The 27,525-nt window shown below is 35.2% G+C and overlaps 1 protein-coding gene across 1 annotated transcript in view; it reads left to right on the top strand.

The window, feature by feature from the left end:
* The window catches only part of puf (ubiquitinyl hydrolase 1 puf), a 1,022,896-nt gene that overhangs the window by 435,130 nt on the left and 560,241 nt on the right, over positions 1-27,525 (top strand). Inside the window, exons 35-38 of the mRNA XM_090376705.1 lie at positions 7,838-8,014; positions 12,989-13,172; positions 18,065-18,094; positions 18,198-18,227. Coding sequence (XP_090232831.1) covers positions 7,838-8,014; positions 12,989-13,172; positions 18,065-18,094; positions 18,198-18,227 — 421 coding nt within the window. The remainder of the gene's footprint in view (positions 1-7,837; positions 8,015-12,988; positions 13,173-18,064; positions 18,095-18,197; positions 18,228-27,525) is intronic.

Genomic DNA, 27,525 nt, shown 5'->3' with positions numbered 1-27,525 from the left:
ATAATGTAGAATATTTTATATGTACAAAATTTTGAATATTAAATATTTTTAATCGACATTGGTGCATATTTTCACTACCATTTATTATTGATTAAAAAATATCCTATGGAATAGACCTCAACTCACAAATACATATGTTACCTTATGGGAATATGGCGCTCGCTTAGCGCGGATTCACTTAGTGCTCTGTTTTCCCGGAACGAACTATCAGCGTTAAGCGGGGGTCACCTGTATTAACTACTGTAGTTTATTAAATATAGCACATAAAAATTATTAAATATTTGATTATCATATAGTTCAAGGGTGGCCAACTTAATTTGTGATGCGATCTACTTTTTTTCTTCAAAATGTGCTGCAATCTATCATCTCAAGAATTTCATTGCACAGGGTTAAAAAAAGTTAAGCAACACATATTGAAATATGTTGTTTATAAATTATAAAATTAAATACAATTAAGAATTTTTACTTTAAATTCATACGTATTTTAATTTATGTGAAGTTTGTGACTTCATGTCATCTTCCAAGCTTTCAAAATCGGCGATGTACTGTGATAAGGCCAAGTGTAAAGAATCTTCTCTATGCAAGTCAGTAAGAGTAGAGCGATTCTTCGTCTTTGTTTGTTTTAAATACGAAAAGGCTGATTCACACAGATATGTGGAACCAAAACAGGAATTTAAAAGTTCACTGCGTTTTTTACATTTGGGTACTTTTTTTGGCAAACATATTTCCAAAAGTCCTTTTTTGATGATCTGGATTTTAGGAAGATATCATTTTGCAATGTAATGATTTCAATTTTAAGTAATATTTTCTGCAGTTTGTTTCTTATCTAAGTCAACATTAAATATATTGAACAATGTCTTCTTTTTTTTTAAAATCACTGAATCTGGTTTCAAAATTATCCACAACTTTCTCAATTTCAGAAACACATTTCTCACTATTAAATTTAAAAACGGGATATTTTTTCAAATGACCTTGCATATTTGCAAAATGATCGAATTTTTTTTTTCTTTGAAAATCCTTAGTCATTGCCAAAAATTGATATCTATATGCAAAAATACTACTAATCATATCACCCAGATTTTTATTTTTTTCTTGTAATTCCAAATTAAGATCACTTAATTTATTGGTAAAATCTGCCAAAAAAAGCCAGATCACACAACCACTCCATATCTTGTAGTTGCTCATAATCATCATCCTTTGATCAACAGTTTTTTTAATGTCATTCCGCAAATTTCTAAATCTCAGTAGAAACTTGCTCCGGTTTATCCACCTCACATCTGTGTTTAATATCAGATCTGGTTGATTTTCATCGAGTTGCATTTTGAAAAGTCTCCTATGAAGAGATTGTCCTCTGGAATTCACGATTTTGAAAGATATATCCATAACACTTTAAATATTTAATCTTTTTCTGGCTAACACTTTTTTTTTTTTTTTTTTTTTGGTAGTTGTTGGCGCTTCGGCTTCTGTGGCCATAATGAACCTCCCAAAGTTTTTGCATTTTCTACTCTGAACCAAGCCCGAGGCGGGATTTGACCCGTGACCTTTGGGTTGTCAGGCAGGCACTTTACCCACCCGGCTAGTCTGGTCGGCCTAACACTTGTTGGTGGATGATACAGTGGTAACTTAAAAAATCTGGGAATTCATCATTCTTTTGGCACAATGTGATGAATCCGTTAAGATGCCCCGTCATTGCTTTAACTCCATCTGTTATTGATATGAGCTTAAATGGTGGTACTTTTATTTTTTCTAAGGTCACTATTAGGTGGAAAAGTTGAATTGCCTTTCTAAATTTCTTGTTTTAGGTATAACCACGGAAGCATTGCAAATCAAAAAACAACATTAAATTAACGTTCCAGTTATTAATATTAAGTAAGCTAAATAAGAATTTGACACATACACTATGCTCTCCACAACATAACTGTGGGAATTTTCACTAGACAAGCCTAGTGACTTCGCAGTGGCAAGAGTTGTCACATGGTTCAACGGATTTGTAATAAGCGTATGCAGTGGGATGCATAATAATAACATTTAGATTTTGACTAATCTATTTTTTATGCATATTTAAAATTTGTTGTGATCGACCGAAATTAAAGGCGTGAATGACTGGTAGATCGCAATCGACCTGTTGGCCACCCCTGATATGGGAGTTAGTTGGAAAGGATTGTTTTTTTTCACATTGGTAATGATTTAGGCATAACCTACCCTTGTTACATGTTAACTGGAGATTTATTAATTTATAGAAATAATTTACATGTGTTTTAGAGAATAATTGCAATTTCTATTGTACATTGCAGTTTCTATCTTGAAATTTTCATTGAAAAATACATATACATTTTATATACAGATACATATGCAGAGAGGAGTATCAATTTGCTGCACTAAGGAAGAAAGAAATTATGATGGTATTCTATTTACCTGTTATGGCTGGATAACTGGTTATAAGTTCTGCTAGATTAAGTTGTGGTTGATGTTGGCAGTATGATAACTAGCCAAGGTCATGTCGCCAATGGTTGGCTGGGATATGGGATGATGTCATCCTTTCTCCCCTAATTGCAGCAGTTCTTGCAGATATCTGCTTCATAAAGCCAGAAGGATCTACAAATGTCATTGGGTTGGTATGTCTGGTGTTGTTGATTCTCTTTCTTATTCTGATATTTGCAGGTTATAATTCTAATCCTGAGGCATCTCAATAGCTAATGTCTGATATTGGAGAATAGGGTAATGGGGGGGGGAGAAGATCAAGAGTTTTAGTTACTTCTGTAATTAGAATTGTCTGGTATTCTAGTCTGTAAATGAACTTATCATCTGTAAATGAACAAGTTTTGTAAGTAATTCTTATTAGCAAAAGTCTCAGTAACTTTACCAGCTGACCTGAACTAGAAAGTTGGAGTTAGCCCAAATTGAGTACATTAAAATCACCAAGGAAATTTATTTCATTGTTAGGAAAGTTAACTTGAATCCTCACATAGGTAACAATCTGGTTGACCTTTGAATTTCTTCAAACTGCCAGCTTCAACTACCTGTAGAGGCAACTTCTTCTAGTCTAGTAATTAATGACTTGCTGGCTAAAAGAAAACTTCTTACAATCAAGTCCAAACCTCTTCCTTTGTAATTCAAATTGATGATCCCTAAACATTTGATATTGCATATTGTGTAATGACTCAAGAACGTTTTAGGAGGCTTAGTTATTTTCACAAATGTTTGTTTTGTTAATTTAATTATTCTTTATGCAGTGAGGTAGACAAGGCAATATTTTATTGGGGAAAAGCATTCTGTATAAATTGATGAAATTTTTAGATATGTCATACATGTAAAAAGATATACAGTAAACCCCCGCTATTCGCGGTATCTGTATTTGCGGTTTCGCGTATTCGCGGTCGCTGATTTAAACCTAAAAAAATGTGAATTTTAAAGCGCCGTGAACATTTTCCTCCATGAAAAAAACATGGGTGTGGCTAAAATCATTTTGCCCAGTCCACAGAGGTACAGTCAGTCGTCGTATAACACGTGTTTACACTACACTAATTAGATCTTACACGATTTATAAATAGGGGAACGATATCTTATATAACACGAACTGAATTCGCATATGCACGATTCGCCTTTGTATTTTATTACTAATTATATGTTTATTTCCAGGGTTTGGCCTTGTAGGCCTACATGGGCTATTTTTTGTCTTTATGAGACAAAAAATGGCAAGAAATGGCAGTTGAACACGGAATCACCCCAACTGAACGCAACACGATAGGAATGAAGAGAAGATTCTGAAAATGTATTCATGTGTTTTATATCAGTGAAGGGGAAACACATTTCAGCATAATAACTTAAAAACCAACACAATTCCAGCTATCAGTATTATCGCAAATGCAATTAGATAGAGTTCACTACCAGTTTATAACAGATTCCACTAGCAGGAACGCAACTGGAAATTGTTTTTATTGTTTTATGGTAGTAACCCCCAGAAATGTAAAATGTGAGCTAGTGAGGTGTTAATAGAGTTGTCTCTGCCTTTATGGTGTTGTTTATTCAGTTTCTACACGCTCACAGCTTTATGTGTATCAAGTGTGCCTCCTCATTTTGTAATTGTGCTTTATTCTCTAAAAATGAGTAAAAATAACTTAAAAGGTGTAAAAAGGAAGTGTCCTGCGCTCAATGGATGGGGGGGGGTGATAAAATCGCGAGCGCTGATGTTTCAAGCTAATCCTTGTTCAGTATGTGTAATGCGCTTGTCATAGAAGGTTTCATCTCTTGCTTTTAATTGATACGTTTACAAAAGTGAAAAATCTACCATTTTGCAGTGTGTCGATGTAAACAGACTTTTTCGAGCGTGTTAAAGTTAAAAGAAAGTGACTTTATTGTGGACAAGTTCTTTTCTAATCCTACAAAAATATGGCCACGAATAAAAATGGAATTGTGAAAAGATCAAAGAAGGTGATGACATTAGCGAGTAAAACTGAATTGTTAGACAAAATTTCTAATGGTGAAAGTGTCTCCTCAGTGGCAAAACATTATAAAATCAATGAGTCAACGGTGTGATCAATCAAGAAATCGGAAGAAAAAATCCGCCGTAGTGTCCGTGAAAATGCGCTAATTGCATCAAAAATTTGCTCTATAACTCGTGATGTGAAATTAGAAAAAATGGAAAAGGCTTTAAATCTGTGGATAGAAGACCGAACTCAAAATAAAATTCCGTTAAGTTCACTTATCATTCGTGAAAAGGCAAAACACCTTTATCAACACTTTAGTGAAACTGGTGATAGCACTGGCGGGATAAGTTTTTTAGCCAGCAAAGGCTGGTTTGAAAGATTTAAAAATCGATATGGTTATTTTTTGCCCAGCAACCCATGTTCTTGATATGTTTTTGAAAGGTTTCTTTAAAATGTCTAATAAATATGTACAGTATTACATTTAATAAATTGTTTCTTATTTTCATTTCGATGCCTTATGCTTTTTTTTTTTTTTTTTTATGTACTTACTCTCTACGTTTGTCTATGTACATAGTCATATTATGTAGGTAAATACACATAATACGTACAGACAAAATTTTAGACTAATTTTTGTTATATATTTCATACTTTGGAACGGAACCCTTTTATTACCATGGGCGCCATAACTCAGTATTCGCGGAATTTCTCAGGAACGTAACCCCCGCGAATAGCGGGGGTTTACTGTACTCCATGAAATAACATAATCTGTGCAGTGTTCACAGCTGAAAACCCCATTACACATTCAAAAAAGTGTTTTTTGAAATAGATTTTTCATTGAAAATTCCAAAAATCTCTGTTATTTATCATACTAACAGGAAGAATGCAGAATCAAGTACAAAATGCAAGTAAGCCCTAAATTTTTAGTTTATTCCTGTTATAAAAAATGGGAGCTCCTTTCTGATGTGGCTTTTGTGAGTATGCTCATGTTGGAAAGCAGCTACCTCAACTAGAGCACAAAAGGGTGAGGACTAATGATGCATGGTAGCTTTAGCTAAATCATTTAGCTAAAGCAGCTGCATGTTCCTACTTGTTTACATCAGCAATAGAAATAACATAGACTATAATTATTTTTTGTATGGGGAGGGGGGGGGGGGATTGTATGCTCCCCACAAAGATTTTTTTTTTTTTTTTTGAAAATAAAATTGTATATTCTTTCTTCAGTATGCATCTCCTAACAGCATTTTACAGAAATTTATCGGTCGGCAGCTGCATTATTCTTGTTGTTGTTTTCGTTTTTTAGGAGCATTAGCAGCTAAGGCCATATTGCTCCGGGATATGCAGTGGTCATTCCCTGACCTTTCCGCATTTTGCCGTATTTGGTGGTGACGGGCTCGAACCCCGGTCTAATCAAGAAGCATGTGCTACGCACTGCTGCTCCTTCCCACCTGGCTACGGAGGCGCCTGCAGCTGCATTATAAATTGCAAAAAAAATGTTAAACAGAAAACTCCATATTACCCACTGAATAATAATAAAAAAAAAAAGCTGTACATTACTCACATAGAATTGTTTTTCGAAAATCATATTGCTACAGTACCTGTCTTGAAAGTGTATTTGATATTGTAAGAAAACTTGAAGAAAATTTCTATTGGAAGCTGTCTTTGCAGTATAAACTCCAAAAAGGTGGTGCCAAATCAAAATGTTTACATCGGTTGTTAACTTACGTGCAAAATAAAAAAAGAGTGCATTCTACTCATGAGGGTCAATTTTTTAAAAACTGTATTGTTATAAAACCTTTGTTTGGCACATATTTGACTTAATAGCAAAATTTCAGAGAAAGTTTTCTATTTGAAGCTATGTTATAAACTTCCAGAAACCAAAAATTAACTGGAGTTAATGCACTTCTAAAAAAAAAAAATAACTACTGTAATTATTTATAAGGGGTGTCAGTTTGAAAATTAGATAGTATTATTAATCAGGAGGAAAAAAAATTAATAAATCACCATAAATGCCAATGCACTAATGGGTTTTTAAAATTTGGATCTCCTAGACCTATGGCCTATGAATATTTTTTATATGGCTCATGTGAAAAGTGAACTAAAACAGCATTTTAAATCTTGTTAATTATTTTAAGAACCATGTACATTCGGTACTAAAATAAGTGGAAATAAATGAATTTAAAAGACTGTGGCACTCTTGCAATGAATATGTAAGAGCTTTGAAGTTACAAAGCCACGTTGTTGTCATGAATTCTGTTTCTTTTATCTATTTTTTATATCGAATATGCGCATGCCTGACCAGAAACGTCTGTATATATGAGGTGCTATCAAAATGTTTCCGGACTCCAATTATGGTGCACTTTCCTCTTGACCTTGGTGGCTACGCAAAAGTCTATGTTTAGAATGTTAAACATAGACTTTTGAAAAATTTGTTTGTAAAATGTTGCACACAAATTTTTCTTGAATCGCTGAGTGCAGCCAGCAAAACAAATCCAACTCTGAATATGGCCCCTGTATACGGGGAAAAAGGCTGGACATCACTGTCCTAAACCCTAGCACACCTCCCAAGTTTCTTGGGAGACTATCTGAAGGTTAAAGCTGTACCCTCAAATTGTAAGGAATGTTGGATCTCACTGTGATACTCATCTTAACTTCAAAATACTTGACTCATACTGCATGATTTGAAGATGGATAATAAGTTATATTATTTTTATTCAGTATACTTATAGTTAGATGATATGCCCTACATTTTGTCATCAGCATTATCAAATCAACCAACATGTCCCAGCTCTCCATTCTTTCAATCTTCCCCCTCCCCCTCATAGTTGTCATATCCAATTTTTCTCCTATTCTAAATACTTCTCTGCTTCTAATCCTATCTGTCCATGCAACTTTCTCAAACCCCTCCTCTTCATCTACACCTTGAAAACTTTAATTCTTTTAATACCTTTTTTTTCCATTAGGCTCGTCTCTCAGCCCAGTAAAGTATGCAGCTCTGGGCATTTCTCCTGTAAATATCTTTCATCCTCTCAAATGCTCCCTTACCTATTGTGGTTCTTGTTCTAAGTTCCTGATTACTTCTCCCATTGCATGTTAACAGATTGCCAAGATATCTTTATTTACCCACTTGTAATATCTTATCCATTTTAATAAGCTATTTCATCCCTTTACATCCTGAATTCTTACCTTGAATATATTTATGTGATTATATATATATATATATATTTATTTTTTGGTATTAAATTACTGATTTTTATATTGTGTAAATAAATAAATATGCTTATTATGGCAAAAGGATATCCGTACTTCCTAAAGGGAAGTACCATAACTTTGTAAAAAAAATGGCAGTTTAAATATTGCTTACATTATTTTAAAACTCTGGAAACTAACCTTTTTGTTTGCCTGATTTACAGAAATCACTGTTAGACTTGGAAAGTTTGGTTCGATATCTTTCTGAAGCTATAATGAAGCGTGATTATCGTGAAACTAGACATAATACTGTTGAAGATGATGGCCTTCGAGGATTATTAACTCTTGCAACTGTAGCTATGAAGCATAATCCTCCATTCAAATTTTCCAAGGAAGGACAGGTATTATAAAATGCTCTCATTTTTGTCTCACCTTCTGTTCCATTTTGTCTAAATATCACCCTAGTGTGAATATATTTAAATTGTAAATATTTTAAATTAGGCATTCATTATTATATATAGTAAATGTGTAATGATATGTGTACTGTATTTGCAGTGGTGCATTATACCTTTGTGGGCCCAAGGCAAAATGGAATTTGAGGCCCCCTTAACCTTAAATACTGATGCCAAAAGAACTCAGAAAGCTGAACTTTGTTCAACTCTTTTCTTCTGTCACTCAATATTTAATGTTCTTGCACTCATTTTTTATGTTTCTTACGCTCATTCATTTAGGTTTCTTACCCTCACTAAATTTAAAAACTGCCGAGTATTCCACTGCACCTCAGTTCTGGTTGTTAAGATCGTAACTACCTTCTTCCTGCTACTGTACTGCTGCCTTATGCATAAGGGTGCCAGTGGTACCGGTTACATAGAAGGCAGGCTTTATTTTTTTTTTTCAACTAACTCAACTATTTAAGGAAGAACTAAGTATAAAATTTCAACAATTTCGGCAAAACCATTTGGGGGGGGGGGTTCAAATTAATCTTTGAGTAAAGTTCATTGGCATGTAGAAAGTTCATTTTCCGATGAAAATCACTTAAAATATTAGTAAAAAACAGCAGTGAGTTTTTGAAACTGATTTTGGGGGCCTCCTCTGATCAGGGCACCTAGGCAGATGTCTTTTTTGCCCTTTGTGTATTTCAAAAGGGTATTTTTTTATATCAGATTTCCAAAAGGCATTTCAGAATTTGTTATGATCTTGCTAGATGTTGTTTTTTACTTTTAAGTTTATAAAAAATGGAGAGGAAGAGGAAACCATTTTGTGGAGCCACGTTATTTAATCATGAGCTTTATGATATTTTCTATTGCAGAAACTTTATGTTGAAGTTTTCAGCTTTCAACAAGATGAGTTTCTGTGTCACAAATGATTGTGAAGAAAAAGAAAATATCTATGAAAATTCTTGATCTGGCATAAACTAATGAAAATATTGAAAAGATGAATGAACTTATTCATATCGTGGGAAGAGGGACTATCAGAATGATAGCAGAACCAAACTTTCTGGACAGTGTCATCAAAATATCCATGTGGTGACGTTATCCAAAAGGTGTGATTCTGCTTGAATTTTGTCAAAAAGGTTGAGTAAACCTGTGCATTCATGCCACACTATCACAAGTTGTTTGCTTGCACCATCATCCTTTCGAGGCTGAAGGGTTAAGATTTTATGAACACCTTCTTTATCCTCCTCAGTTGAAGAGGCCCATGAACTTCAGTACATTTTTGCAAAGTAAACAGTGATTTTTTAATATCAGTTTAACAATGATTAATTTCGAGAAAGTAGAATCAAATAGAATGATGGCTGACTTAGGGTTAAGTTAGACATCGTTCTAAAATTGATTAAAATTTAACAAACACCCTCTTTATAAAAAGGCATTCAACAGACAATTATCTGGCCAAAATTTGTGCTGGAATGTTGCTGTGCATCACAGCAACATTCTAGCTCACACTGCATTATCGGCAATGCACATCCAATTCTTAAAGGGCTTCTCTCATTTAAATAACTAATGCTGAGATGGCCTAATTTAAAATATCATTTTTTTTATTTTTTCCATATTAAAGATGTTCTGTAACAAAAACCTGATCTTTGTTGTTAAATTGATAGAGATAAAATCACTCTGTACTTTTGAAAATATACTCAGCTTCTTTAGCCTCTTCAATTTGGAATAAGGTTGGATGACATCTGCCATCTAAACTTCTATGATGTCCCGTTGAACACTTCTGTGCTGATACTCTCCATTGTTGAATTAACTATGCAAATAATTTACATAAATTCCTCACACTTGTAGACAAAATCAATGATTCAATGCACAACGGAATCGGAGGCCCATGGACCCCCCCCCAAACCCAACCCCAAAATGCATTGAATCACACCCAAATCTTTGAGTGAGAGAAAACAATATGTCCATTCTTTAAAAACAAGGCTTATAAATATTCAACATCTGAATCAGCCCTAAACACAGAAATACAAACATTAAGAAACAGATATCAAACTAGAGGTTGCCACCTGCCTATTATAAACGAAATAAGGTTACAAGCAAAAAATGGATTACGTAATGCCACACCAGTCATTAATAATAATGACATAAAAAAAATTTATTCCTTAACTGTATATTGAACAATGGTACAAACAACTAAATAGTATTTTCAAAGACACACAATTCAAAATCATAGCAAAACCCACAAAGAAACTACATGCAGCCCTTAATAATCTCTCAGTTCAGTCCTCTACCACATTCCAAATGAATGATTTAGTCTACAGTGTATCTTGCAAGGATTGCAAATCTTCATACCAGGGATTGTGTACACTCAGTACGAGAATGAAGTAACATTCAATGTCCATCCTTTTGTGTCGCTCTTTTGCTTTGGAACTTGCATTCCATGCGATCAGTGAGGGTCACACCTTTCTATCAACAAAGCAGAAATACCAAATTATTAATTGCTGGGACACTTGAAATTAAATCACATCAAAATTCTGTCAATGTACGTCGTCCCTACCCCATCACAGATTCATTGTTCTTCTTGCACATGTGCCAAGACAGCAACTAATCTCCATGCTATAAATTCCATCACAAAACTCGCATTTACATTTTCTGTGATCATGAATCTAGTCAAAAAATTCTTTTAATTTTAAAGTGTTTAAATAATGGACTTATTGTTTAAATTGGTTTCAAAGTATTTAAATTGTTTTTAAAGAATGGACTTGTCTTCTCTCACTGAAAGATTTGGGTTGGTGATTATATATTTTGGGATTGGGTTTGTGGCCTCCAATTCCGTGGTGCATTGGATCATTGATTTTGTCTATAAGTGTAAGGAATCCTTGTAAATTGTTTGCATAGTTAATTCAACAACAGAGATTATCAGCACAGAAGTGTTCTACAGGACATCAAAGAGGTAATTAAAGGCATTGTATTGACTTTAATTACGTCTAGACATAGCCTCTTTATATACCTGTGAACAAACTAGGTTTACTGCTTAGTGCATCAATCTCATATTGTTCAGGTCTTCACAATGCATACCTATTGTGAGGAGACTCCAAAAATTGTCAAAACCTGCGTCTGGGCAGAGGCATACACTTTAAATAAAAAAAAAAAAACAGTATACTTTTCCATTAGAGCAGTGCTTTTTATTTGTAATAGTGTAATACCAAGAAAGTACCTCTTGCTTGGTATTACACTACTTGGTGAAGTGCCTCCACAATATGAGATCAGTGCACTAAGTAGAAAAGCCATAGCTAAGTACATAAAGAGACTATGCCCAAATGTACACTGTATTCAGGTAACCAGCCTGTCCTTAACTGATTTGCTGAATTAACTAAATGCTCTCCCTTTCCTCCTTAAAATACACTGTATGATGTCCACGGCACACTGCGGTGCCTCGTAGCCAGGTGGGCAGGAGCAGCAGCAGTGCGTAGCACACGTTTCTTGATTAGACCGGGGTTAGAGCCCGTGACTACCAAATATGGAGGATGCGGAAAGGTCAGGGAATGACCACCACATATCCCCGGAGCAATATGGCCTTAGTTGCTAATGCTCCTAAAAACCAAATAACAACAACAGCAGCACACTGCAGTGTGCCGTGGGCACCGGTATTCTTGCAGCTAGTAAGTTAGTGTAGTACACCCTGCTTTCCTGTTAAAATGTGTTTCCTGAGAGGTCATGTTGTTTTCGTCCTAAACCATATTTGCTCCAGTAAAATTATTTGTTATTGTAGTTACAATAGCATTTTAATTAAATATTACATAAATCAATGAAATATAGATGAGTAAAGAAAGATAGTTGTTTCTCTGTAAACTAAGTTATCTGCACTGGCAAGAATCAGTAAAAAAGATGAGTCCCTAAAAAAAAATGTGTGGATGAAACGAATGTAAAAGATTTGGGGGGAGGAGGGGGATAAAAAAACTTGAAGTATTTTGCACTCTGTTTGTTTCACAAAAAGGGTACTAATACAATTTACAAACCACGCTCATGACTTTTTATATGGCCTTAAGGTCACATTTGTGACCTTAAAAATTACATTTTAGAGAGATAAATAGCTTAGTTATGCAGCAAAAATTTAACCTTCCAAGATCTTGAAACAAATTACCCAAAACAATGTGTTATTGGGTTCACATTACAATATTTTAATGATACGATGGTGTCTCTGGAACTGATTAATATTGTAAAGTGGGGTACACTGTATTGTATAGCTACGCACATGGTTTGGAATGCAGTACTTATGAATGTTTAACATTCATTTTTTGCAATTAATGTTCATATTTTCGATTTTGTTGATACTTGATATTTGGGAAAAAAAAACTCATAAACCTGGGAACTCGTAAAGTGAGAACTGCCTGTATAAGTCAAAATTCATTTAATCAATCCAGGTCCAAAAATTTCTCGTGCAGCAGCTAAAAGTGCCCCACATATAGATTTATATTATACAAGAACAACAACTTTATATTAATGAACAGCATCCAACAGTCAATTCAACAGTCAATAATTTTAATCTGATTAGATGATGAAATATGCCATTTTTCAGCATAGTCCCTCCTCATTTTTTATAAAATTACTGATTTTATGTAAATGAATGTACTTATATATATATATTTTAAATGGAGCTCTTGAGGTACATACACATGTATACATTTTACTTGAGTTTTAAAATTAATTTACCAAACACATGTCCCAATCAGATTGAATTTGAGTGTTTCTACTGTAGTTTAATTTTAAAATTCTATTTTAAAAATAATTGTAGTTTTATGCACACCATAGTTTCCAAAAACTGAGGTCAAGACTCCCAGTGGGAGGTAATGTATAAAAAGTTTGTGAAATATGTAATGTATTCAAAAGAACATTCATTGTAAATAATAAATGAAAAAAAATCTATTTTACATTACTTAGGAATTTTTGCTTCAAGTATTTGATTGCCTGTTTGCACTACCCAGTCCAAGGGAGCGTTTCCTACCCAAGTGTAAATCACAGCCAGTCCGTTCAGCAGCATTTGATTTGTTAGTTGAATTAGTAAAAGGAAGTGAAGATAATTATCGTTTGCTTCATTCAAAACTTCTCAAGCAACATAGTACAGGTATGTTTATACAAATTACTTCTGTAAGGAAAAAAAAAAATTGACTGATTATTGATTGTTTTAATTTACTTATGCTTGTAGTAGCTGGCATCCATAAACTATAAAAATAAACTAATGTTGTTCCCATAGATTTAGTGTTCTTGTGCATTGAAGCATTCCCAGAAAAATATTTCAGTTCAAAAATAACACTAGAAAATATTCTGATTTTAGTTTTGTATTCTCTTTTAACTATTAAAAGACATATGTCTTTTCACAATAGCTACTGCCTAAGAGCAGGCAAGTACACATCCTCTTACAGTGTGTGTGTGTGTGTGTGAGTGAGTGAGTGAGTGAGTGAGTGAGTGAGTGAAAGAAAGATAGAGCATAAATATTTATGATGAAATATTATATTATGCTAACTGCAAAGCCATATTTTTGAAAAATGAAATAAAATCAATGTTACTGCAGTGATTATGACAAATAGATCTACTCTGTTTGGTCGTGTACAAATAGGTACCAAATTCAAAATTTGGATTATTATTTTAAGGACACTAAAGCTTGTGACTAATATATATATATAGTTGTATTTGTCTCTGTTAGTGTGTGTATGTTTTTGGAGGCTGATTTGCATATTGTGGAGGTCAAAAAACCTGGAATAACTCATTGGGGACTCCCACCCACTTACTACAGCCTTGATTGATGAAGGCTTTAGAAATTTCTCCATTCGTTGACACAATTCAAACTCACAAGTGGCAGATGGTGACAGATTGTGCTGTCATCATCATAAGCATTAGAAGTTATAAATGGCAAAGAAATGAAATTAGAAGAACTAAATTGATATGATATCAATTTAGTTCTTACCAGAGAGATTTTAACTTTCCAGATATTGATTCAAACTCATGGGTTGGCAGCTCACTCAGTAGCAGATAATTTTTCTGTACTTCCTAGATGACTGCTTTTTATTTCAACATGTCAGAGAGGCAACAGTAGATTGCAGTATTCTGGTTCAGAGTGATTTGGCATGTATTAAGAATCTTTAAGGAAAATACCATTAGGTGGCACTGATCAGAGCTTATCAATGTGGATTTATTCACAGAAATAACTAGGCCAAGGGTAAAGGAAGTGATTTTGATTTTTCAAACATTGACTGTAATGTGCCCACAGATTTTTCAAGGTTTATGTAAAAATGGATTCAAGATGTAGCTGATGACAGAGAACAAAAATACATGTGATAAAAATAATTATAAATTTTCAGGGAGGTACAAGAGTCATATAGTAAGTATAAACTAGTCTAATCAAGTCATTCAGAGGGTTAGGCATGATAAGGCAGATTATGAGAAGTCTGCCTCAGCATGCTTAAAGAAGATTATGAGAACACTTGATTTAAAGTACAAAGAAAAGTAGAAAGTAATTCTTTGCTTTTATTAACACTAGAAGGAAAAGGAAAAATTACATTAGTTTCCTGATATGAATGGCATAACAGTTGTACAATCTTGTACAGGTTGCTGACCAACTGAGTAAGTATTAAGCATTTACATTCACACATGAAGTTTTTAGAGATAAAGACCATTTTAGTAGACATCCGTCTAATACTGATTAGGAAGTAAATGCCTTTATAATAATTGAAAGGATGGTGGAAGAGAAATTTCTGCAACTAGAAGTGAACAAAACACTTGGAGCTGTTTGAATCTATCCAGTTATATTAAGAGATGCAGCAAAAAAAAAAAAAAAAAAAAATCAAACCCATAGCTGTAATAATGAGACTTTAGAATCAGAGGAGGTCCCTGCAGATTGGAGTTGTGTGAATGTGTTTCCTATTTCAAGGGTGGTTCAGAGATTGAAGTGGGTAACTATAGACTTTTAAGTTTAATCTCTGTGGCCAGGAAGATAATGGAGTAAGGAAATAATGCAGGATCATTTTGCTTAGGAGTGGAGCTATAAGACAATTACAGAATTGATTTACTAAAGGGAGATCCTGCATTCCCAATCTTATTAGCTACTTTGAGGTTATCACAGAGCAACTGGATGCAAGGACTGTTTTGACCTAATAATTGACAATATTATAATAAAGGGTGAACAAAGGGTGGGAGAGAAAATTGAACAAAGGGTGGGAGAGAAATTTCTGCAGCTAAAAGTGGATTATAAAGACAGTTAGAAAAAAGTTAAAATATTATAAGAATTTTATGGCAAATAAAACTGCCAAAGTGGAAAAGGGCTAAGAAAAATCTTGGAAGATTTTGTGAAAAAATGTAGACATTCATTAGGAAGCTGGGAAATGTTTTGCCATTTAGATATTTTAAAACACTTTGATAAAATGTTAAATATAGCAGCTGAAGACATCAATGAAGAAGAGGGGGGAAAAGTTTGAAAACAGAGAAAATTTTGGATATAATCTCTGTCTGGCATGGAGGATATGAAGTATGAAAAGGGTCTGGGTGTAGTTGGAATTAGCATTAGTAGAGGCACATGATGCAGGAAAGCAAGCTTTATAGCATCAGCCAAAAAAAAAAAAAAACCCCTCCCGTTTCACTAATCCATTTGTTCCAAACGTTTGTCTAGTTCTGCCTTAAATTTATTTAAGCTATGAACTTCCACAACAACAGATGGAAGTTTGTTCCAGCAATCAACCACCCGCTGGCTAAAGGCAAACTTCCGCACATCTATTCTACAACTGTCTTTCCTCAGTTTGTAATCTGAGCAAGAGGAAGTATCTCATCAGCATTTAGTCTGCTCAATCCATTCAAGGTCTTATACACCTCAATCAGATCGTTTGCAAGTGCTTATTCTCCATGTAGATGAGATTTTTTTTTTTTTCATTTCAAATGGCAGGAAACGTGCATAGGCATCATGGCAAAATCCAATCTTCCTTACATTTGAAGGGTACAGTTCTAACACAAAGAATTTGCAGACTAGCCACTAGATAATCAACCAGGCTAATCTGTTGGTAACTCTCTAGGAGTTTCCAACAGATTAGCCTTCCAACTTGTATAATCTCATTGGCTCTGCTCTGCCAGGGAGGAGCCTGAGTAGGTAGTGTGTATGCGGGTGGGGGGGGGGATTGTATAAGTAATCTAGGTTATAATACCTTTCGTATTTAGGGTTTTCATTAAAAAATAATAACAAATGACCTCACATTAATATACAGAAATTATTACTACTAGATTTGTTGAAGAAAGTGCAAATTTATTATAGCAACAGTCTTTAAATCTTCTTCTTCCATTTTGAGAATTGGTTGCTATAGTAGACTAAACCAGAAGGATGATTCTGACTTAGCATTAGGCATTTCTGCTGCCAAGATCATGGTGACCTATACAAAAAGAAATGATTCTGTTCTTTTCTTCAATAAGGAAGTACTTATTGCTGCATGGGTCACAAATTCCCATTGAAAATGTTCTTACAAATGCTGAGGTAGCAAATTTTATTGATTTGTACTGCATCATTTTCAAATTTTTTGTTAATAACTTTCCAAATGTCCAGTAACTCTTAGCTTTGCTAAAGATAAAGCAGTAGATGTTTTTCAACATCAATTAAATCAATTTCAAAACATCTATTGATTTTTGGCATTTTAATAATTCCTTATAGTAATGCTGAGGTTAGAGAATATTTAGCAGGTGATAAAAGATTTTCACTTTCTGTTGTTTGGAATCCTCTTGACATACATTTCTGATTAACAGTACCATTGTTGTAAACAAAACTTGGACTGCATTTTTGAAGAGGTGCAAAGTCTGTAACAATATCATTCTTGATGCAGTTATACTCAGTTGATGTCTAACAGATAATCAAAACAGAAAACTGTAGACAAAAAAATAACATATTGTGCTATTAAACAGTCCTATGGGTGTATGTTATCAATGAAATTTAATTTATAGTGTGGACTATGCAGTAACCACCTGTTTTTTCTCCCACTTACAGTTACTTAAAATTCCATGATCTGCTTTTTGAAAGTCAGAAGTTTGCAGCTGTATTCATAGGTAGAGATGTGTACTTGATCATTCAGTGTATCAACCATTGCTGAAAAGATTGAAGACCAAGGGTGATTAAAAAAAAAAATAGTTAATTTGCAATCAAGCAGACCAAGAAAAGTAGATTTGCATTAATTAAACATGTCGTGAACAGCTACAATACCCCCTTAAAGATTTTACTGCAAAATCTGACATTTAAGTTCCAGTTAAACTAGCCTGCCCTTATGTGCAAATGCTAACTATAGAAAGTTGCTTGGATTTTATTAGAGAACTGTAGCTTGCAAGCTCTTCATTGTCTGTGAGTACCAGATACTGTTTGGAGTCGTGAGTTCTTCATCGTTCACAAACTATTCTTCATTGTACCACAGTTTATGAAAAGTTTCCTGTTGTTCAGATTGGGGCTGTTTATAGTGCTGAAAATCCTAAATACTGTATTCTATATTGGCATTTTTGAAATCTTTGTGGTTCTTATTCTGCCAGTTTTATGGAATGGGTCTTCATCTTATAAAAAGATAATGTTCTATTCCAGTGTTGAGGAAAACAAGATTTCGCCATAGGGTTGAGCTGTATCACCAGTTCAGAGTGAGACAAGTATGTTCCTGTCTCAGCAGTGTAGATGGGGCCATACACTACACTACACTACTGAGATAGTGTAGTGTAAATGGCACCATACTGGTATCACTCTTATGTAGCATTCCAGCTCATCCCAGTTATAGAACCATTGAAAGAGAAATTCTGTCATGTTTGGCTGTTGTTGTGAGATGTTCAAAAGTCTTTCACAAGGAATTGGTACTCTCATTCAGAACAAAGATACATCACACTGTGCCAGTTTATTTAATAGTGATTTTTTTAAAATTAACATTATTGGTATGTGTGCGTGTGCACACGAATGCTTTTGAGAGGATTGAGGAAAATATTTTTAGTTATTAATTTGTATTATCCTATTTTTAGGAGAGCTTGAACCAAGTTTTTCAAAAAAAAGTAAGTATTTCTTATTTTTATAGTAAAATTCCATTTTAGTGTTATCAACATCACAAACTTTTATTTTTTCACATCACATCAGCTTTTTTTCATTTTTTTCCAGGTGACCTTGAACTAAACTTTTCCAAAAGAAGTAAGTTAATTTTTGTACTCGCTATTTTATATATAGTAATATCTTCCCTTTCCACCACTTTATTGCTTAAGCTTATTCTACAGTCTGTCCTCAACTTATAATGCTCTGTAACAAAATTTGCTAATTAACTGTCTGTGCTTTAGAGTTAAGCCATCATGCCACACTTAAAATGCTCAGCTGTCTGGCCATGCTGTTATATAAAATAGTTATTGTCTTGATTATTAGTATTATAGTGGCAAATGATGCAAAAGAACATAATCTACTCTCATGGATTATGTTGAGTAAGAAATTTATTATGTTTAATGATTGTTGACAAATCTGAGAATTTTTTCAGTTTTTAATGCTTTTACCATTTTAACATTCACCTCTTATTTTTGGGAGTAATTACCATTTTATACAGCATCAACCAAAGGGGAAAAAAATACCCACATTAATTGTCTTTCTCCTCTAATAATTTGTGTAATCCTTTAGTGCAGTGGTTTTCAACCGGGGTGCTGCGGCACCTTAGGGTGCTGCAACAACATTCCAGGGGTGCCATGTATTTTGGGTTTAAGTTACTTAAACTTATTTTTTTTTTAAATTTATATGTTTATTTCATTATAAAATCTTTTTACAGTATCTTTTTAATTTTGTGGTGATTTCTAATTGATGTTTACTGAGTACCTTATATAAAGAATAAAATTATATACTGTATATATATATATATAATTTGTATTATGAAATGTAATTTTTATAATTATATTATTGTAATAACTATCAAATAACATATACTTTTTAACACACACACACACACACACACACACACACACACACACACACACACACACACACACACACACACACACACACACACACACACACACACACACACACACAGAGTGAATTGGATCTAACAGGCAGAAAATTGAGTAGGGGTGCCACAAAACAAAATAAATTACTTAGGGGTGCTGTTATTAAAAAAGGGTTGAAAACCACTGCTTTAGTGTGTCAAATGCTTTGAGATGGAGATTTTTTTAAGGGACAAGTGGGAGTTTCCAGTATTGCTCAGTATCATTGAAGGTAAAGAAATAGATATTTTACTGATCAGTTCCAGTCAACTTCATTGTGAGAACCTACCAGACACTTACAAAGGAAAAAGAAAGAATTGACGTATAGTGGTCCTTGATCAAGGAATTGACCAGTGCACAAGGAAGCATGAAATATAACAAGTTATCCCAGTTTGTCCTTAGGATTTTAATAATTCCATAGAAATACTAAGAACATTCATCCAGGTGGTAGGGTGGGGGGAGAAACAAACTAAATTCAGATCTATATATGGTGCAGTTTTCGAAATGCTCTTGACAGTGAAGCTTGAACAGCAGTTGTAAAAAGATAATGCTTTATTCCGGTGTTGAGGAAAACAAGATTTCACCATAGGGGTGAGCTGGATCACCATTTCAGAATGAGACCAGTGTGTTCCTATTTCATTGTTATAAACAAACCTTTGACTCAACATTTCTTGTGATGCACAAAGTCTGCTACAGCATCCTTCCTCAAGCAGTCATACATCAGTTGTCTAAAAGATATCCACAGATATATTTTATCCGAATTCCAAGCACAAAATGAATTAGAATCTATAGTACTTCTGTGCATGGGTTTTGGGACTGAGAAGACAAAAGATACTTGTTAATCTTAGACTTGAATTTCTGTAGTTTGCAATTTTTTTGGAAAATACATGAGAAGGAAGGTTATTCCAGAAAACAGAAATAGAAGGCATACAGATGAAAAGTTAGTTCTGTAAGTTGGAAGTTGGACAGTGAATGGATGCTGACTGCTTGCAGAACTTGTTCCATGCTTAAACACGTTAGGTAAGAAAATGTTTAAAAGCATACTGTACTTGTAAACAATCTTTGACTGTATTTAAATAAAATATGTATTTTGCAAGTGAAATTTAATTTCTGCTGCAGTGTAGACTTTAAAAAACCTCCTGCTTTTTTCAAATAATTTATTTTCCTTCTATTTTTTGGGAAGAACTGCTTTTTGCATAAAACCCTTCTTGTGTTTTTCTAATTTGTTCAAATAAACCTCTGCCTGTAAATAACTAATCTCCAGCTTTCAAAAGTCAAAGTTGACAGCTACAAATTTCCTTCTCTTTTGTTTTTCCCATCATCTTCCCAAATTTTTCTTTGGCATCTCTTGTTCATTAATATCTTAAGCTCTCTTGCAGTTTTCTTCTTTATATTTCAATATGGATTTCATAGGTCTATTCACCAGAAATTTTTCACAATACCTTTTCTGTTCCCTGATTGCATCTTTAACTTCTTGGGTCCACCATGAGCATCTGAATTTCCTTTCTTTACATGCCTTTTCTTTACATACTTCTCATAAAGCTTCCACTAAATTTTTTTTTCATTCTTCATAGATCTACTCTCATGGATTATGTTGGGTAAGAAATTTATTATGTTTAATGATTGTTAATAAATCTGAGATTTTTTTCAGTTTTTAATGCTTTTACCATTTTAACATTCACCTCTTATTTTTGGGAGTAATTACCATTTTAAATTTCCTCAAAAACAAGATAATTATCACTTCCAGTCTGTATATTCTTCTTTCACCTTTTCTGTAATGATATACTCTATTATGATTTTCCTATTTCTGTTTGCTCCTTCACAGGAATTTGTGGATATCTTTATGCCAAAATACTGTGTTTATTATTTAGAATGCATGGCTTGCATAAAATTCTAGTATACTTTTTTTACCATTATTATTAGATTTGCTTTTTTGTCCAAAATTTCCTAAATTAATTCTGAAAATTTGGTTATCATTTCCTACCGTGCTATTTAAAAATATGACCAATAATATTCTTTCATTGTCATTAATGCTTACTTCTGTTTCAAAGTATTAAGGAACTCTTTGTTTTCATCTGTTTTTGCATCTTCATCCCGTCTGTATGCAAAGATAGATTTCATTACCCAATTCTCCTTCTTGATGTTACAGGAACGTTATCATATGACGTTACAGGAACTCCCCAGCCAATTTAACTTTTTCCCAGAATAGTTCTAAAAGCTATTGCTACACTTTCCCTGCACTGTATCTTGCTTGTGAAGTAAATTGTTATATTATTTGTTGTTTTGATATTAGTAAAAGTATAAAATGATGCAAGAAAGCAAGCTTATACAGCATCAGCCAAAAAAAAATCCCATTTCACTTATCCATTCCCTCCAATAGTTTTTCTGGTCCTTCCTTGAGTTCACATAAACTATGCACTTCCGCACCAAACAGATGCAACCTTTTTCCAGCAAACAACCATCTATTGGCTGAAGTAAAACTTCCGGACATCTATTCTGCAACTATCCTTCCTCAATTTGAATTTATGTCCCCTCATGTGGATAGTCTGAGCAAGAGGAAGAATCCCCTGAGCACTGAGTTTGCTCAAGCCATTCAGAGCCTTAAACATCTCAATCAGGGCACCTTTGTGGTGCTTAGTCTCCACATGCTGCAGTTTGCAAAACTAATGCCTTTCTTGGTAAGAGCACCCCTTTGTTCCTCTCACCACTTTCATTGCCCTTCTCTGTACCATTCCAGCAGCTCTACTCTTTCTTAAAATGAGACCTTGAGACCTGTATGCAATACTCAAGATTGGCCTTACCATTACCTTATACAATGAGATAATCACCTCCTTATCCCTGCTAGAAATATTCCTGTACAGTATTGACAAAACCCCATCAGCTGTGCCCTGGCAGTCCGTCTGCACTGTTTAGAGAACTTCATATCTGATTGCATAATTACTACCAGGTTCTTTTAATTTTCCACTACCCCAAGTTTGGTACCACACAGTTAGGTACATTACTCTAGGATTACTACTGTCCATATGCAGTACCTTGCATTTGTTTTAATGTTAAACTTTAGTTGCCCCGCAATCCAGTTCTTTTGTGACTGTATCATAGTATCCACTCAAATTGGTCGGACAAGATCTCTCCTTCACAAACTCATGCTGTGACTGAAGTGTAACTGCACTCCAGGCTAGATGGTCCTGCATCATTTCTTTGACCAATGACTCCGTTATTGTCCCTGGAACAGAAGGTAAGCTAACAGATCTGTAATTGCTCATGTCATCATTTGATCCCACTTTGTGAATTGATGATATATTTGCACATATCCAATTAACTGGGACCTCCCCAAATCCAAAGATACTCTCATAATTATGGTTAAGAGTTTGCTTAACCCCTTTGCTGCTTTCCTTAGTTTTGTATTTGTCCTCGTGTTTTCTGTGATAGCTGCTATTCTGATATCATATTGATTTAGTTCTTTTGCTAACTTTTTCGTTTCCTTTTAAGCTTTTAATATGGATAGCAGCTTAAGAGATGTGGGGTCTTTTCCTGATTACATATCATTCTCAGACCCTATGATAATCTTTATATATCTTAAATCTGTTTCTTAACAATTATCAGTAAGTTGTAAAATTAAATTTTATTATTATGGAATCAAAGGAAATTTTTACTAAAAAAATATATATTCATTTGAAAAGAACATGCTAAATATCAACTGGCATATAAACTAAAAATGCTGCCACTAAAGTATGGATACTGCTTAGCAAAACAGAAACCAGGCTGAAGGTGCTGAAGCAAGATCATCCACCATTATAGATATTATTGTTTAATATACAACTTGTAACAGCCCATGAAGGATGGTATTTCTTTCTCTTCGATCTTCTTTGGGAAGATCGAAGAGAAAGAAATTTGTTAGTACAAAATATCTCCCTTCTCTTTGATCTTTGGTGGCACCCTTCATGAGATAATAGTACATGCATATTTACAGGTGACCTTCAGAAGTAACATTCAATGTTAACTGATAATCAATAAAAATCTTAAACCTTTTCTATCTTTCTAAATATAGTTGAACTTTTACTAGAATATTAGAAAACAAGCCTTGTGCGTTGGGTTGCATATCATCCAAGTTTCTTGCAACGACTGACTGACTAACTGGTTAAAATAAACTTATTAAAATAAATAAATGATATATACATAAGATAAAAGCATTAAAAGGTAAAGCTTAAATCATTTTACTAGAATAGTTTTTTTTTTTATGGTTTTCATCCAGAAATCGCACACTGGAACCTGCCAGGTTCCAGTGTGCAACTGTCTTTGCAAATTATTTGGCTTTTTTTCTTGAAGAATAGCTTGATACCGGACAAGTGCAAATGCTGTTTGTTTTAAATTTCAGGTCTTATTTTTCTTCTCTTAGTAGTTCAATAAACATCTACAGTCTTATGGCAGTTGTTTTTGAATGATTTATTGTTTTCACAGAGTAAATACAATAGCATGCAAAACTCAATATTCTCTCCAGATGGCCAGTGTGCTGCAAGAAAGCAAGGCATAGTAATTTGATATAAATTTTGAAATAAACCTGAAAATGGAAGTAACTAATAATATTGAATATATATGTTTTTTTTTTTATTAATATTTATATACAGATAAGTAGAAATATATACATACACATGTTTTAAATTTTGTGCACTTAACAGTCTCTTTGAAACGAAAATAAAAAGTGATTGATATTTTTGTTTTGTCGAAAAAAATTTTTTTGCAGTTTTCAGTACAATTAATTTTTTTTGTGTATTTTTAAAATAAAAGGTGTAAAACACGTAGCATGTTTTTAAAATTAAAAACATTTTTATTAAAAGTTAAAATGTACTGCAAACCATTAAGAGAAATGAAATTTTGGCACTGCTTTTGCAGAATTAAAAAAATAATAATAAATAAATAAATAAAATAAAAATAAATAAATAAATACATTTTCCATAAGTTAAAGAGATAATTGGGCCCCACCACCCAATTAAACTGAACTTATTGAATGCCCTATGCCTATTTAATTAAAACTTAATTATCATTAAGATTTCACTTCCATAAATTTTCTATATTCCAAATTATATGCTGCTTGACAAAATTACAGAACACATAGAAAACATGGTGTAACTCATGCAGCTTGCAATGAAGGGCTACAAAATATTTCATATAGTAGTTTACCATAGAATAATGATCAAATGAGGAGACAATGAGAAACTTCGGACAAGTATAAAGGACATTTATAGAGGTCGTATAAGAATTACCAAAAAGGTCAGACTACAGAAGTCAATACAAGATGCTTGAAAATATGGTTGCATGACCATATTTTCAAGTGGCACCTCCGTAGCCAGGTGGGCAGGAGCAGCAGCAGTGTGTAGCACGTGCTTCTTGATTAGACTGGGGTTCGAGCCCATGACCACCAAATATGGAGGATGCGGAAAGGTCAGGGAATGACCACCGCGTATCCCCGGAGCAATATGGCCTTGCTAATGCTCCTAAAAACCAAATAACAACAACAACAACAACCATATTTTCAAGCATCTTGTATTGACTTTAAAATATGGTCGCATGACCATATTTTCAAGCTGCCAACACCCATTATAGTGAACGATCCCTCCAACGGCTAAATAGACCTTACAGCAGTGAACCATGTGCGATATAAAGGTGTCTATAAGATTTGGTGGCAACAAATCCCATTCTTCCACCAGCACTTGGCTGGTGGAAGAATGGGATTTGGAAGAATGGGAGTTGGCTGTCGGCGTGCAATGCAATGTCCAAGGGTGTTCCCATACATGTTCAATCAGATTTAAGTCTGTTGATTGTGCTGCCTGCCACAGTCTTTGGATACCTTCAGTTTCAAGATATTCCTCCACCACTCTGTGTGCAGTGCCGTTGTCGCGTCCATAACCCTAAAAAGTTGCACATAGGTTTCGAGAATCTGATCTTGCTACTTTTGCTTTACACACTTATAGTGCCCCTATCAAAAACGTGAAGAGGGATGCATCTGTTGATAATTATTCTGTCCCCACACGAATACACTGCTCTATCGTAAGCATCCCTTTCTGACATTGGAGGAACTGCATTCCTCATTTTCTTCAGATGAACCTTTTGTCAGGACTCCAAGTCACATGTTCACTGTACCAGTTTCGACAAGCTCTGCAGTGGTTTGGGGTTAATGGGATACAACCCACTGGCTTCCTTGTGTAGAATCGAGTTGAATAGAGCCTTCTTAATACAGGTTGGAAATGTTTTCACCTGTGGTCCCAGCAACCTCAAGAGACAGTTGATGACAGGACGTCGTAGGGTTCTGTTTTTCTGTTAGTGCCAGATAGTGTCTGTTCTCGTTGATGCAGCCCTTGGGCAACCTTGGCCAGCTCTTCTTGTAATGTTTCCTGTCTCCTGAAACTGCTTCCATAGTCCCAAGATGGTACTGCTTGATACATTAAGTCAACGTGCTACCCTTTGGACGATGGGCTTAGTTTCCAACCACATGTGAACAGTTTGGCAAACAAAACTAAAGCCTTCACTGAAGCCATCATCAGGATCTCCCGTTCGGACTGGGAACTCACCAAAAGAACCCTATCTCTCTGCAATAAAGCTGTGTTCTTGCCATTTGCCTCCTAAGCTGTTGGGGTCTGGTTCCATAGGTCACTAACAGTAAAATCCGGGCCAGCTCCTTTTCGTGCAAAGAACCATGCTATTTGCGACACATTGAGTACCAAGAACAACCTCAACCCAATGCATTGCAGGTTTTATCCAGGGCCCTTCCCCTGGACCTATATATAGCTTATAGAAGCTGCATCTACAAGCACAAAAAAGGCCTACCAACTTCACTCCTTGGAATAGACTGCAATCCTGCTACAAATATCAAACAGGAAAAAGTAAACCCATGGAATAAACTCCTCTCCCTTTGGCAGGTTAGATAGGATGAAAGTCCCACTGGAGAGGTCACCAGACTTTATCCCGGATGTGACCATTGCCACGAATAAGCTGCATTGTAATTGATTCTACCTATCAATGAGCACCTCCTACATCCTAACAGGATATGGCGCTATTAAAGCGAAACAGTTCCAATTCGGACTGGCAACAAATCCTCATTGCTCCTGGCCTCGCAATGTGGGCAGCTGAACGTTGTGAGGGGACCTCCCAGTGATGCTGCTGGTCTTCCAGATTAGCATCACTGGGATCCAGCACCCCATACCGTTGTTACAGGGCTACATCATTGGAATCCGGCATGTGCAGCCGGGTTCCAATGATGCGCCACGACCCGGGGAAACTTGGAAAGGGGGATCCTGGTGGTTAAGGGGCCCAGCCTTGATACACCACTTTGGCCCCTGCTTTGACAAAACAGGTGGTTCTGGACCTGTGCAGCCATGCGCTGTGATCCGTGGCAACTCGGAAAGGGGGATCCTGTGGTTGAGGAGCCCAGCCTTGATACACCACTTCGGCCCCTGCTTTGACAAGATGGGTGGTCCTGGACCTGCCCAACTGGGATCAATCGGCAGGTGGTTCTTACTGCTAGAGTCAACTGTGTTCCAATAAGTCTCCCTCCCTTTAGTCCTGGGACTGGATCAAGGCTTATTGGAAATGTGCGTATGGTGCTCCTAAGCGAACTAGGCATTGCATTCGTGTACGCAGTACCTGCTAGTTCACAAGTGGGCATCCCCTCATAGGGCTCCATGGTGGGTGAGATACTTAGGGCATCAGAAATTTTTATCTTACTCATATGGGTAATTTAAATTCTATTTCTTCTGGGCCCCCAACTAGACCCTTACCGAACTAAATTACCTGTTAAAAGAATATCAATGTGGAACGATGGGAATCTCGTGCCTACCTGAGTTCTCATCCTAACGTTCAGCACCCCCATGGCCTCCACGTTCCATAAAGGCAGACTATTTTAAACTGCCCAGTGAGAATTTATATTCCGAACCCACTGAGGTGTTTTAAATGCCAAAAGTACGGCCACTCTCAAACAGCTTGTCATGGTACCCCTGCCTATGCTCACTGTGGTGCTAAAGACCATGAGAGCAAGGAATGTTTAGCTTCTAAGCCAAAACTTCCAAGGAGAACACCCTGCATACTCTCGAGCATGCCAGCGGTGGAAGGATGAACAGGAAATTCAAAAACTAAAAACAGAGCTAAATATCTCCTATCACGAGGCCAGAAAATGCATCCAACCAATAAATAGTTCCAAGCTGTCATACGCCGAGAAAGCTTCTGGGAAAAGCACCATCGGTACTCAAGACTGATATGATTATTCCACTAAGGGAGTCATTTACCCCCATATCGCGCTATTTGTTAAGTTCCCAAAAGCCCACCCAAAAATTGCAGTCAGCCGCCACTCCTATTATACCTCTTAGTGCTCCACCACTTCCAAAACACAGTGCTAAAGAAACTCCGAAGAAAGGGGAACAGCCACCTACAATCCAAGAGACAGTGGATGTAGAAGATAAGGAGGTACAGGACGAATCTGT

This window comes from Mastigoproctus giganteus, chromosome 6, assembly GCF_048544385.1.
Source record: "Mastigoproctus giganteus isolate SK-2022 chromosome 6, ASM4854438v1, whole genome shotgun sequence".
In the NCBI taxonomy this organism is placed as follows: Eukaryota; Metazoa; Arthropoda; class Arachnida; order Uropygi; family Thelyphonidae; genus Mastigoproctus; species Mastigoproctus giganteus.
This window is presented reverse-complemented; position numbering and strand designations above follow the sequence as displayed.